Source organism: Parasteatoda tepidariorum, chromosome 2 (assembly GCF_982258835.1).
Source record: "Parasteatoda tepidariorum strain Cologne lab strain chromosome 2, Ptep-v5.0, whole genome shotgun sequence".
NCBI classification, from domain to species: domain Eukaryota; kingdom Metazoa; phylum Arthropoda; class Arachnida; order Araneae; family Theridiidae; genus Parasteatoda; species Parasteatoda tepidariorum.
In genome coordinates, this window is record NC_141756.1 from 21,784,610 (window position 1) to 21,798,775 (window position 14,166).

Sequence of the window (14,166 nt, forward strand, 5' to 3'; positions counted from 1 at the left end):
ACTGTCTACGCATATTATTTTTCAAGGGGACTAAACGAGATTTCTCTAGCTTTTCTCACTAAAATTTCATGAATCATTCTTCATAATAATTTTTTTAAAATTTATTAGCTATTAAACGCTTTAAAAATCAGTCAGTCAAACTTAAGCTGTATTCTAAGATAAACAACATTAAACTTTTTCATATCTTCTCTTTAAAAAGAAAACTTAAAAGATAAATATCAACAGCAAAAAAAATCTAACTAGGCCAGACATATCTTTTATGTCTGACCTAATAAAAATATAAGCATAATGAATGCTAAAGTGGAGTCTATTTTATTTTTACATGTATTTAAATAGTGTCTTTTTATTAACTATTTTATTTTTATAAAGCACATTCATTAACATATCATTTAGAAATACATTTTTTTTTCTCAATAATTTATTGTCAAGAAACGTCAACAATATCAACCTGGTAGTCTCACCATATTTTTCTTCTGATCACCAATGATCAAAAGAACTGAGAGACTGATCATTCGCAGTCACCAATGTATTAAGGGGTATCATTATAACTTCGGAATTTCATTATTTGCAATTTGTAGCAGTTGCCTAGCTCAGAATAGTTTCATTTTTAATAACCGGTCTTATAAGATGATGGACGACTTGGTCATGTTTAATCCGCTTAGCCATATCGATCTTCAACCAACCAACAGAATGCATTAACAACTGGGGAATATATGAATTTCATGAAAATGTAGACTGTCATATATAGAACAAACCATCAATTCAAACATAGGTTCAAAGAATTGCACCATCACTCCGTCGCAAAACATTACTTAATAGAAGGCCATTGGTTCTATTTTTTCAAAAACCTCATATCATCCATAAATGTATTTCATGAGTTGACCTAAAAATTTGGCAAATTTTCTACACCATAAAAAAAAACGTCTATTGTTAATGAACTTACTGCTATATTCGTATCAAACATTTGGAAATCATTCATTTTTTTAAATCTTCTGTCATTTTACCCTTTAATTGGTTATGAATCTCTTCAAGCATCACGCTACCTCTGTTGGATTTTAATCATCTCTGTTTTTACCATGCCTATCTTTTACCCTACTGATGAAGGTGCACCAATGCAATTCAAAAACGTGTAGAGGTTTTTAATAATATTTTGCTATATGTGACTTTAAACATTGTTCTTAGTGAAATTTAATTTCATCATTAAGGATTAGCTTCATAATTTTATAGAAATAATACACCTATGTAGGGTGGAGATTTTTTTTTCCGCATAGGGGTGCCAAAGATGGATGGGATGGTATTGAGAGGAGTGCCTATGCTTTCCAGTGAGCAGAAGAAAAACTTGTTTTCCTTTATTACATTTAAACAATAGAATTATTTCAGCATGTTAATTTTCTTTTTTAATTAAGTTATAAAATCCAAGCAGCCTTTTCAGATTATCCTGTACTTTCTATTATAAACAGAAAATCTACAGCAATACAGAAATAAAATGAAACATAAATTTATTAGAAAACTCATACAAATATGAATGAATATTATTTACATTTACAAAACACAAATATCACAATTAAGTGCAATGATATAATTTTGTGTAAAATAAAACATTAAAAAAATTTTTTTTTCATCATAAATTTTGTCACATTCCTCCAGTTTAAACTGAAAAAAAAAAAAAAAAAAAGGTCCCTTATGAACTCTCCTTAAGTAAGAATTTGATGCAGCTGTTCCTTGACATCTTCAATCAACAATGCACTGCAAGAAATTTTTATCATAATACCTCTGAACTGTTAAGAACTTAATTTACATTTGCATGTCAATAAACTTATTTTCATTGCACTTTATAGGTTTTGAAAGATAAAAATAATTTTATAAAAATAAAGCAAAATTTCAGTACAAATATTTATACTAAAATACTGCATGTGGTAAAAATTATACGACATTGTCCGTAGATAAGATAAAATTTTTGTGTATGAAGATATATGAAAGGAATTTATGCAAAATAATATAGATTCATAAAATAAAACTATAAATTATTTACACATCCAGATAACATACATTATAAAAACTATTAAACATTACTTCTAAGTGTAGTATATGAGTTTTTGTGTAGGAAGATAACTATTATGTTTAAAAGGAAAATTATTTTTTTTAAAAATTATTTGAACTAGCATCAAAACCTGTTTAATTACACAAGGAGGAGTTGAAAAACTCCACAATGTGCAATTGATTAAATATCTTAAACATCTATATAATAAATAAGTGCAATATATTAAATTTTCTGCAATAAAACAAATTTTTATGTTTTTAAATCTGTTTTCCTCAAAAGTAATTTCTAAAATTTTGATAGTATTTATGGTATTTTCTCATTCAGTTAATATAAATTTATGACATCCTATTTTTTTTTACTTCATTTTTAACAGGAATTAAAAAAAGCATGCAGTTATCACCAAATACCTTGCATAACACAAACTTTTCCACCCATATTCAGACTGGGAGGGTGGTACTTGAATTCGAAGCCCCCTTTGACAGAATAAAATGTTCTCAAGTTTTCAGAAATGTTAATAAAGCGTTATTGATTTTGCTTAGTAATTTGATTAATGTAATTGTTACATATTTGTGATTTACATAATAACAGAAGAAATTTTAAACGTTCTTTAATAAGCTAAATATTTTATATTTAATTTTAAAGCAATTACTTTTTACTTGACTTAGTTTATTTTGTGAATTTATTGTACAAGATTAGTTTTGTTAGTCATTAATTTTACTATCCATAAAATACATGTGCGGGAACTAGTTTATTCTGTTTCCAAAAATACATATTTTTTCCAACCCTAGGCTGTCTAAACAGCTTCAAATGTAGCTTAAACTATTGTAACCCAATTTCTTTAAGCGCTTTTACTCAATTAATATTTAAATTCTTTGAAACAAAAATGTTAGTCAGAAATTTTTCACCGAGCAAACTGATACCTGAAAACAATTTAAAAAAAAAAAAAAAAATTAGAGCACAATAAAACTAATGATCTTTTGAATCAGCAAATAATATTGAAATGCATATACGTTGTTATGAGATATTAGCATTTATGTAACCACTTTTATTTGCATATCCAATTCAAAATCAGCAAATACCAATTGAATTAGTTCAACTTATTTCATTATTTTGAGATGTTGCAGTAATTAACAAAACACATTTCTAAAGTTCTACACATTTCTCAAGCTCTTCACATTTTTAAAGCCCCGGTTTGTGCAGACCTCCCTTAAAGGAAACCCACGACTTTGATTGGGGCTCAGGTAGCGATCGCTTTTTTAGGTCTACGGCTACTCCGACCCTGGTTACACCATAGCTTGCATATCTTTTGACTACTTTCATTTTCGTTTTTTACTTTAACACTAATTATAATCAATACATAAGTTAAGAAGTAATTTTTAAAATATAACATCAGTTCAAGAAAATGTGATCAGTTTAATGAATATAAAGATTAAAATTTTTCTTACCTCTTTTGAATGCTATCTAACCTAGAATAAAAATTTGAGAACAAAGTTTTAATAAAATTGTTTAGAAACAAAATGACAAAAAATTTAAATAATAATAATTTTTTCTTTGTTTTTATTATGCACTAATAAAAGAAAAAGAAAATTGTTTTAATTACACAGAATTATTTTAATTACATGTGAATTATCAAAAATAAAATTAAATAGGTAACCTAACTTGCAACCAAAAATATATATATATATATATATATATATTGATTTGAGGATATCATAATAGGTCATAATAAAATTGTTGAGAAATAAAAATGGGGGAAAAATGTACAACATGATGATTTTCTCAAAAAAATTTTTCAGTATACACTAATTAAAGAGGAAGGAAACTGTTTTAGTCAGACTTAAATTAAGCATTGTTAGAAAGAAAGCTAAATAATTTTTCATAAAAACATTTGATTTGAGATTATGATAACAGGTTGGCACAAAATTGTTCAGAAGTAAAAATGATACAAAAATATATAGAGTGATAGTTTAAAAAACTTTTTTGCACTAATTAACATTGAAAACTAATAGTTTCAATCACCTTAAACTTTCACATTAACAGAAAAAAAATAAATCTTTGTTACAAAAGAAATTATAATAATAATGGTTTTAGATGACATTTAAAATAAAAAAAATAATAAACCATTCAAAATGAAGCAAAATTTTAATAAAAAAAAAATAAGTACACTCTTGTTTATCAAAAAGAAACATTAATATTGTGCAATGTAGAATTGAAATCTTTGTGCAGGAAGATATATAGAACTTAAAAACATTAGAACATAAAAAACAAACGCAACAATTGTTGCTCTCATTGTGTTATTATTAAATTTATTTTTATAAACAATTATGTAATTAAACAAAATTGAATTACATTAAATTTTGTATATTTGAGAAATTATAAGTAAAAAATATAGACAAATATCAGTGGTGGGTGTTAAATTTTATTAATTTGTTAGACAAGTATTTTTACATAAATTAATATATCCAAAACCTGAATGATTAATCTAATAACATAAATAACAAATTTAGATAACTAAAAAAAAATTTAAAAATCTCCAAATTTTCTTGAGCTGATTATGTGTATAAAAATTAGAATAAGAATGATTTTAAAAGTTGTTCTAATAGATTTTTAATAACCTGTTAATATAACATTTTATGAACATGTCTACTTATATTTGTTAAAATATATTAAATTTACTTTAAAAATAAAAGAGTTAAAAATTAATGCTCTCATCTACAAGAGAATATTATTAAACAATTTTTCTTTATCGAAAAGATAAAGGAAAATTGATACTATGACTTAAAACAGTTTTAATTCAAACATATTTTATTTAGATGATTATATAAAAAAAAGCAAAGTACATGCAAAATGTTAGTTAGACAGACATGCAGATAATTTAAAAAATAAAAATTCAAGCAGTCCAGAAGTTGAAAAATAAGTTTGACATTTTTGGTGTTTGAACTAAATAAACTAATAGTATTTGAAAAAAAAATGCAAGATTATATTTAACTATTAAAATATTGTATCAAGCAATCTAAAATAAAATTTTTAACGGCAGAAAAAATTTATATTCATGCCTATATTTTTTAGTCATAATGCAGAAGAAGTACACAGTAATTTTTGAATTCTTTTCTAGAAATTTCTAAAGAAAACTTAATATCTATAAACTATAAAGAAATCAGCAATTTAATTGGTTATATTTTTGTGGCTACAAATACTTACTGCAAATTCAGATGACTGGTGAGCAGTTGCATCCGTTTTAAATTCTAAAACATAAGAAAATATTCTGATCAATTCAAAAAATATACAGCTGCAATAAATTGTATAAGAAAAATTTGAGGAAAAAGATTTCCATGCTGGCACCTGCTCCAAAATAACTTCTAAGTTTTAACAACAATTGGGCAATACATGCAACTTTTTTTTAAAGCAACAAAAGAGGAAATAGAAGAGGTTAAAAAGAGTAAACTCATAGCCAATACAAAAACCATTTGGCGTCTTGGCGGTGATGGTTGACTTGTACAGGTGCCAATATGGAAACATTCGCAACAACAAAAATACCGTTTGCGAATTTTCGACTGCATATTCCTGCAAAGCAAAGTTTCTCGCTGTATGCATGAGAGTCTGCAAGACAAAATCATAGTACACATATTTGATATTAATGTATAAAATATTAAAACGTTATCACATTAAATAATTTCAATACATTACTTCATTGGATTTTGATCCTTTAACGATTTGCTTCGCTAAAGAGCCAGTGCTGTTGACATTTACTTGAATTCTATCCGAAAGACGCGCTTTAGATTCACTGAACAATATTCTTGCGCTAGAAGCTGAAGTAGGAGCAGACATTTCCTATTTACATTAAATTATTTAAGAACATATATTTGTTTCAAAATACAGCTGATGCTTGATTATTTGTGTTTTCGTTGTTTAAAACGAACATCTCTGACTGCTTATTCTTGTTCTAAAAAGAACTATAACATATAAATAAAACTGCTTACGCAGCCCAAATAGATAGATTTAAACTTATTAACTCATGTTTTCAGATTACGATTTCGGAATTAATCAGATTTGAATTGAGGAAGAAAATAAATTAAGAAGTTAAGGATAGATTATTAACATCTTTCTTGCTAAAATTTCAATGCTTAAAACTTTATTTTTCTGCTGCAGGCAAGTTACATCTAAATCAATTACGGGTCACGAGTTCCGATTTAGCAGACGGCATGCTTATGTTTACATAACATATTACCGAACAACGTTAACGAATAAGTATTGTCAAACATTTAAAGAAAGGAATATATCTGACTTATTGACACCATCTGTCCCGCATTTTCTCTCAGTTTTTATGAACTTTCGATTTTACATAATGCAACTGTAATATTTCTTTTTACTTTTTATGAAGTAATTTGAAAAAATGAAAGGAATATTGTTGTTTGATAATTTAAATGATGTTGCATTCTATGATATTGATGTGGAGTTATCACAACATATTCAAAAATTAGGAATTAAAGATGGTTTAATAGAAGTAAGTTTCAATTTTCTTTCCCTATTTTTGTTATTGTTCGAAAGTGATGAGAGATGAGAAAAAAAATTTACATTCATCATTCATAATTTTCTGTTACAACGCATTGAAATCGATTGCGAATATTTTCCGTTTTTCGTTACAAATATATTTTAAATTATCAAATATATAACTTGTTTCTCTACCTGTAAAGATTAGAATTGTATACGTGACAAGCTGGCCGGCTATGGAAATCTGAAATGAAAATCTTACCAAAATAGAGAGTTTTTCAAAAGCTTTTCTTTCGGCAAAAAATTAGTTCAAATGTTGGTTGTAATGTTGTTTGGTTATTCATAAATTGCATTTGTAATTTATGAATGCAAATGTATTTTTAGTAACATTTGTTTCATCTTCTAATGTTACTTGGTTAATTCTTAAATTACTTCCACGTTGAAAATATAGTAAAAGAAGAAATACATCAGAACAGACAGAGACTTTTTTCCCTCTCTTTTTAAAAAATTAAAATAACGATTAAAATAATTGTCTACCTTGTCCCCTCTTGATCTCGACTTTTATCGTTGAAAATACATCTAATGTGTATTTTATTATTATTTTTTTAAAAATAAATATGAAATTATTATGAACATTTTATAATATTCTAAAAATTACGTTATTTCCTTCTCTTAAATTTTTTTTTCCTGTTTTATAAATGAACTGGGGCAATGCTCATCTTATTTTGAGAAATGCTTCCAAAAAATGCCTTAAATTTTAAATATCAATATTTTTTTAATTATTTAAAGTTTTTAATTTTCTAAAAAATAATGGCCTTATGTTTTAAAAAATGGCCACAATTAAAAATGCTACCACTGGTCAGAAGTAAAATTTCCCAATTTGCCCCATATGATAAGACATAATAGAAAAAGTCTCATAATTGCATATCCCTTATCTAAATAAATTATTCAACCAAAATATTGATGTAATAAAACATTTATTAATTAATGACATTTATTTTCCTTTTAAACAAACAATTTTTCAAAATGAATTTGTAAAAAAAAAATTTTTTTTTTACATTTTTAAATTTGATTTACATATTTAAAAATATATATATATGTAAATTAATTCATTTTTTAAAATTCAGTCTTTGATTTAAAAGTTAACAAAACTTTTTTATCTGTGATAGTTTAAAATTTTTTACTGATTTTAATAATTTTAAAATTTATTTTTAATAAATTGCTGTGTATTAAATCTGATTACCTTTGCAAAATACATGATGGTTATAAAAATCCTATCAGTTTAGTTTTTAAACACAATTTTCAAAACATTTCATTTTAATTTTGCCTAAAGTGGCGTAAAAAGTTTTGATAAAATCGAAACCAAAAAAATCTGATTTAATTTAAAAAATTTTGTTTTAAATAAAGTGAATTAGATTTTTAAATCCTTTTTATTTATTTATTTGTTATATAAATAAATTACCATTCCTGGTTTAAATGGCTTTTTTGCAAATCTACTTATGACTTACAAAGAGCGTTAAAAGTTACTTATTAATCAACTTAAAAACTGAAGTTTTGTTTAATAGATTTATCAAGGTCATATACTGTGCATTTCTTTATTATTAAGGAGACGTTCAAAAAGTACGTACATCCCGAAGAGGGGGGGAGGGTATTTAATATTTTGTACGGTTTTGTACGATGGGGAGGGGGGAGGTATTATACAAAGTATGTACTTTATAAACATACACCAAATTTAAATTTGACTTTATCCTACATGCTTTTTAAATAAATATTTAATTTTATTTAAAACATAATTATTTTAATTTTTATGAAAAGGGGGGGGGTAGACTAATAAAATGTACATACTCTAAGGGGGGGAGTAAGACCTTATGTACGAAGGGGGGGGAGGGGTTTAAAATTTCTCCATTTTTGTGTACGTACTTTTTGAATGGTCCCTAACACAATCATGAATTTTGTATTTCCAGACATTTTCTGTCAATGAGGAAAAGAGGATTGACAAAAATGTTTTGATGCAACTTTTTTCACCCTTAATTGCATCTTATAAGGTGATGCAAGGACAATTTGGAAATAAATATAGATACGTTGAGTCTGAAGATGGTTTGTTGTTGGTTTTTGATGAAGTAAGATTATTAATCTTTTCTTCTTTCTAATTAAAGTTGAAATAATTTTTGAATTTTAAGTACATATAAATAACACCTAGTTTAGGATGAAAAATGTTTTTTTTTTAACTAGAAAATTATTGTTTACTAATAAATTATTATTTAATTTGTGTAAAGATGACATGTATGTTGGCTGCTTGCAACATGTATGTTGGCTGCTTGCAACATACATGTGCAAATTCTACATATTAATTCATCATTTATATAGGTTAGAGAAGAAAAAAAAATTCTAGCTATTCAAGATCTACTGAAGTTGAAATTTAAAATTTATTTAACTTTATAGTTTATCAGATTGCTTTTAACTCTGTTATTTTCTGGTTACACTGATTATTTGGCTTCTGGACGCTGCTGGTTACATTCATCATTTGCTGGTTACACTGATTATTGTACAGTACAGAACCCGTTATCCCGAAAACCGGAAAACCAAAAAACCGGAACAAAACTCAATAAATTTTCCCGCCATTTTAAAAAGAAATTTTTTTTTTTCCTCGTAAGATTTTACGATTTTTCTTTCTTTTTTTAAAGATGTTTACCTTACCCTCATTTTGGAAATAATCATTAGTGTATTACTTCATCGTTTTTTTTTTCTTTTTAAGATTATTTCCAATTTTTTTTTTAGTTTTGTTTAACAATAAACAAAACGACTTTTTGTAGCGATTCAGAAAACAGGAAAAATCAGTTATCCGGAATATCGATGATCCCGATCGTTCCGGATAATCGGTTCTCTACTGTCTTTACAAACAAATAAAATACTGCACATGCTTATAAAATGTATTTGGTTTTATTAAATAAAATACTTGCTTATGAGTTTAGCCTTAAGTATAAATGATATCAACCGAGACAAAATATTGCAAACTTACAAAAATGTTTTGGTCAGTTTGCTTTTAAGAATGAATGCTATTAACAATTATTTTAAAATTATTGTTATTCAATTTCGGGCTTAAAACAATATTTGAATGCATGTTTATATTATTTATCGAAGCATTGCCAGGCTCTTCAAATAATGATTTATTATTTTATTTTATTAATTACAAAGCAAATAAAAAGTTTTCATTTAGGAATGAATTAATGAACCAAATTTGTGATTGTAAAAAGTTTATTTTCCTATCTTTAACTCTTCATTTAAGAAACAATTATAATTTTATTTTCAAACTTAAGTTCTACAATTTCTTCTAATTTCAAATGTTCTAATTTAAAAAAATTTTTAACAACATTTTAAATCACAATTTCTTTTTAATTCAATAAAAAAAAGATATACGTATTTCATATGATTTAAAAATAGTACTCTATAAGTTATTTATTTCTTCAAATTTTAAATGTATGTTTGGAGGTTTTTGTTATGTCTTAATTTTATTTTTTAGGTGTTGAATTACGTTGCTGTAAGTATTTGTCATGAAGAGGAAAAACTTGAAGAAGTTCAAAAGGAACTTAGCTTATTTTTAATTGTAGTAGAGATGTTATTTGGACCTACGCTACATTTGTAAGTATACTTTCTAATTTCAGAATTTTGATAACTTTTGTTTGTATTTGACTACTTTCCAAATTTTCTTCTTATTTTAAATAATAATATTTCTTTGAAAAAATTCACCTTATGGCAGTTTCAGAAGAAGAAAAACTATAGAAGAATTTAATTTTTGCAATTGTATATTATGCAATAAAAAACTATTATCTTGCTGATTTTGGTCATTAAAGGTTGGCAGGTATTTATTAACCCTAACAATTTAATTATGATTGTTTCAAATAATTTATGAAATGATTATGTGGTTATTGAAATAATTATATTATTAATTATGTGATAATAATTTTTCATTTTATGCTATATATAATTTATTTACAGTGTTGCTTAATTACGTGATGAATTTTTTATAATTATTAGGGAATTTATATTAATGTGACAAAAATGTTTCTAAATTCTTACCAAACATTATTGAATTTGAGAATAGAAAATCTAGGTTCAAAATCATAAAAAAAAAGAAATTTTTTGTTTGTTTAATAAGTGTGAATTGTGCATGATTTTCATAAGGAATTTTCTTAAGCTTTTTCTACAAATAAATTGATTGTCGAAGATTTAAGCTCTGTTTTTATTGACCTCACTAATAATTGGTTAGAGCTAGAAAGCTTTTTTGATACTTTCTCATTTAAATGTTCGTTAGCATCAATTAATGTCAATACTTTTAGAAGTTCTATTCCGAAAATATAGATTAAAACAGTTATAAAAAATAAAAAATAAAATTTTTTTTTTTTTTACATGACATATACTAACATATCTCTACTACATACTCTAACATATGAAAAGCATTGGAAGATGCATAAAGGCTTTAAAAAATAATTTTTATCTGATTATCAAAGTAATTAGATTGTAAACTCCCTATATAAAAGAAAAATAATTGCCAATTTAGATTCAAAATAATAGTAACTCTTTAAGTTAGCTATATAAATTTGTTTAAATTTTTTCCCTACTTAACAGAGTTTCTCAAATTAAAATTGTAAAGAGATATCTATCTGCTGTGGTGTGAAAACGTGGCCAGATCTTATTCCAGATTCAGTTTGGTTATTATTTGGTTTCAGTTTGGTTATTTAGTTTTACCCTCTGAGCATGAGTCCTGGCTTTTTCCAAACTTTAAACTGCAAACTTTCTCACACCCCAAAAATTCTTCTTCTGATATATTCCATGAAAGGAAGGGAGCATAGCTAAGTGATTTCAGAGAAATTTTACTCAAGGATTCAACCCTTGGAGAGTTAACAATTTAAAAAATAATATGGTGTATTATGTAAAAAATAGGATGTATAATAATAAAAATTGCTTTATTCTTTTAGGTTGAAAGGTGAAAACATTCCTCTTAATGAATCTATTTCTAGATCTGAACTAATTGTTCTAATTTTGAACAAGTGGAGAGTTTTAAAATCAGAACAGCAGATATATTTGGTTGAGGTAATTTAAGTTTGTAATAGCAAGTTTAACAATTAATTCATTTTAAGATGTCTAACAACTCAATATTAAAAACTTTTTATATTGATGTAATAAAAAAATAAGAAAATCAGTATTCAATGTATATTTATTTTCCAAGTTTGATATTTTATCCTAATTTTGTAAATGTTTTCTGTTTATTTTTTCTTCATAAATGATTAAATTTTTATTTAAAAGCTATTTTAAATCTCAATTTTTTTTGTTTGCGTACATTTAATTTAAATAAGTTAATTAAATGATGCCCGGTGGCTGAGCGGTAGCTCTTCGCTCTTTCGTGACACAGGTCCTGGGTTTGATCCTCGGACTCGTCAAGTTTGACTCAGTCTTTCACCCAGCATGCTTGGGGCCTAAACACTGGTGAATCCGCGTTTGGTAGACCACCCAACCAAAACATCTGTTCCTGCATCCTAAAATCCAAGGTCAAGAAAACTGAGATGGGCTTTGCCCTCTATGAGCTTTCGTGCCACTGAGTTTAGTTTTTTAAATAAATTAATTTTTAAGAAATAGAATGACTTATAGACAAATTTAGAATAACTTTTCTTTTTCTGAAATAGAATGACTGATGAGCAATGTTTACTATTGTCAATTAAAGTTGAATTAAATTCGAAAATTATTCTTAAAAAAATATTTTTTCTATCAGTTTCAATGAGCTAACTGTGAACACAGGTTTATATAGGTGAGAAATAACAATGATTAGAAACTTTCAAGCTATATTTAAATTTTATTACTTTAGTGATTTCAACACTTATTTAACTGTTTATTTTTTATTTAATTCAAAATTATATTTATCTATTCTATATAGTTAGATTATTATTTTTTGTGTGGACAGTTTATTAATAGCTACTAATTAATAGCAATTAATTAATAGCTACAGATGGTATTTGGGATTTTATTTGTTGCAGGCATTTGAACTACTAATAATGGACTATTAATGATTTATTTCTTCTTTTCAGACAGCTGTATAACTGATAATTAATTGTTCTGTATTATTTCTGATTCGTTCTCTTGTTTGTAGGCAGTTGAAAGACTGATAATTAATCAAGACATAACAGCAATGTGTATAAATTTACTACAAGTAGTTCTTGAAAAAGTTAGACAAACCCACAAAGATGGAACATACTTACATGCCTTTGTCCTAGTAGATACTAAACTTTTGGCCCTCTATTCTAGGTTTGTTGTTTTAAAACTTACTCAGAAATGAAATTTATGTTTAATGTAATGTATATGTAAGGTTATTTCTTAAAAATTAAATAATAATATTAGTATATAAAATGCAGCTTGCCATAATTAAAGGTTATATAACATGTAATATATATTCAATATGATGTAGCAGGATATCTGTTTTGGTGCCTTAAAAACTATTTTAATGAGGCATTTAATTCAACCCATGTTTCTTCTTCTTTAAACATATTCTGCCAATGATTGACTTTTAATGTCTTAAATCTACATCTACACAATCCATCCATCTTGTGCAAGTTTTTTTCTACTTTTTCTTGTATCCTGGCTTACATAGATGACCTTTTTAATAGGGTTCAAGTTGTGAAAAATGCCCGAAATATCTGATATGATAAGCTTTGATGGCTCTGGCAATATGATATTGTTTGTATTTTCTGTAGATTTTATGATTAAACAAAATTTTCTATCTATCGTTTTTCTAATTGAACCACATATTTTCCAAATAATTTTTGTTTCAATGATCAAAAGTCTGTCTTCACCTATTTTCGTTAATGGCCAGCCGTCCCAACCATACAATATGATAGGTCTAAAAAGAGCTGTTTAACTGGGTTTTTTTTTCTTGAAATTTAGAAGTTTAGTTTTATAAATTTTTAAGCCATGTTGACATTTATTAACTCTAAGTAATCTATAATCAATTAAAATTTTTATATTATTATCCATGGAAATACTAGTACTGAGGTATGTTAACGCATTGAGTATAGTATCAATGAATGCTTTATTGGCTACAATACTTGGGCTGGCTTGTCATCAATAATGCCTCACTGGCTGCCCTACTTTGGCCAACCTGTCATCAATAATTGCCCCACTGTTATGCACATAGATATTTAAAGTCCACCATCTATGAGAACTATTTGTATTGTCTACATTAATAAAATTTCTCTACATCTGTGCTCAATGTGTTAATTGCTCAACGCTCTTGAAACCATAGTTCATTAGCAGTACAAGAGAGTTTCTGTTGAAAAAATGGTCACTTAATTTTTCTGGAAGCACATTAATTGCATGCATATTTCATCATTAATTTTATTATTTGAGTAGTTGTTTATTTTTAAAATTTTAACAATTGATTCGTAAAAGAATGTCACAATAAGTATTTCAGAATGTTCTGTTTGATCACATCTGCGTTATGTTTAAACTATTTTTGTTATTTAGAGCTTTCTGTTAGCTCCATAAAAAGAGTAAAATTTTAAGATTTATGGATGAAAAGTATATTGAATCATATTTTCCAATCTAGATTACAATTAAACTGCACTTTTATATAACACTTGAGTAAA

General features: G+C 26.1%; 2 protein-coding genes across 4 annotated transcripts in view; one reads left to right on the forward strand and one right to left on the reverse strand.

Moving 5' to 3' along the window:
- Positions 1 to 1,482: 1,482 nt before the first annotated feature.
- BORCS7 (BLOC-1 related complex subunit 7) lies at positions 1,483 to 5,869 on the reverse strand. Of its 2 annotated transcripts, XM_043045217.3 has the most exons (5): positions 5,729 to 5,869; positions 5,579 to 5,641; positions 5,243 to 5,286; positions 3,487 to 3,507; positions 1,483 to 1,746 (listed from the first exon to the last, which is right to left on the reverse strand). In XM_043045217.3, exons 1-5 carry the CDS (start codon positions 5,867 to 5,869, stop codon positions 1,695 to 1,697), a joined length of 321 nt encoding a protein of 106 aa, XP_042901151.1. In that variant the 3' UTR covers positions 1,483 to 1,694. The 2 variants fall into 2 exon arrangements, with proteins under 2 accessions (XP_042901151.1, XP_042901152.1); XM_043045218.3 differs by lacking the exon at positions 5,579 to 5,641.
- A 133-nt stretch (positions 5,870 to 6,002) lies between these two features.
- HPS1 (Hermansky-Pudlak syndrome 1 protein) overlaps positions 6,003 to 14,166 on the forward strand; it is a 28,247-nt gene continuing 20,083 nt past the window's right edge. For both annotated transcript variants that reach the window (XM_043045215.3, XM_071177242.2), the window contains exons 1-5: positions 6,003 to 6,545; positions 8,497 to 8,652; positions 10,053 to 10,171; positions 11,509 to 11,623; positions 12,675 to 12,829. In XM_043045215.3, the coding sequence (XP_042901149.2) occupies positions 6,435 to 6,545; positions 8,497 to 8,652; positions 10,053 to 10,171; positions 11,509 to 11,623; positions 12,675 to 12,829 (656 nt within the window). In that variant the 5' untranslated portion in view covers positions 6,003 to 6,434. The remainder of the gene's footprint in view (positions 6,546 to 8,496; positions 8,653 to 10,052; positions 10,172 to 11,508; positions 11,624 to 12,674; positions 12,830 to 14,166) is intronic.

What these genes read in the sequence shown, in the direction of transcription:
- BORCS7 (XM_043045217.3), bottom strand. Translation starts at nt 5,869, where the DNA reads ATGTCTGCTCCTACTTCAGCTTCTAGCGCAAGAATATTGTTCAGTGAA. An exon ending in CAGTCGAAAATTCGCAAACG is followed by an intron (nt 5,287 to 5,578) that starts GTATTTTTGTTG and finishes CTTATGTTTTAG; the next exon opens with AATTTAAAACGGATGCAACT. An exon ending in ACCAGTCATCTGAATTTGCA is followed by an intron (nt 3,508 to 5,242) that starts GTAAGTATTTGT and finishes TTTTTATTCTAG; the next exon opens with GTTAGATAGCATTCAAAAGA.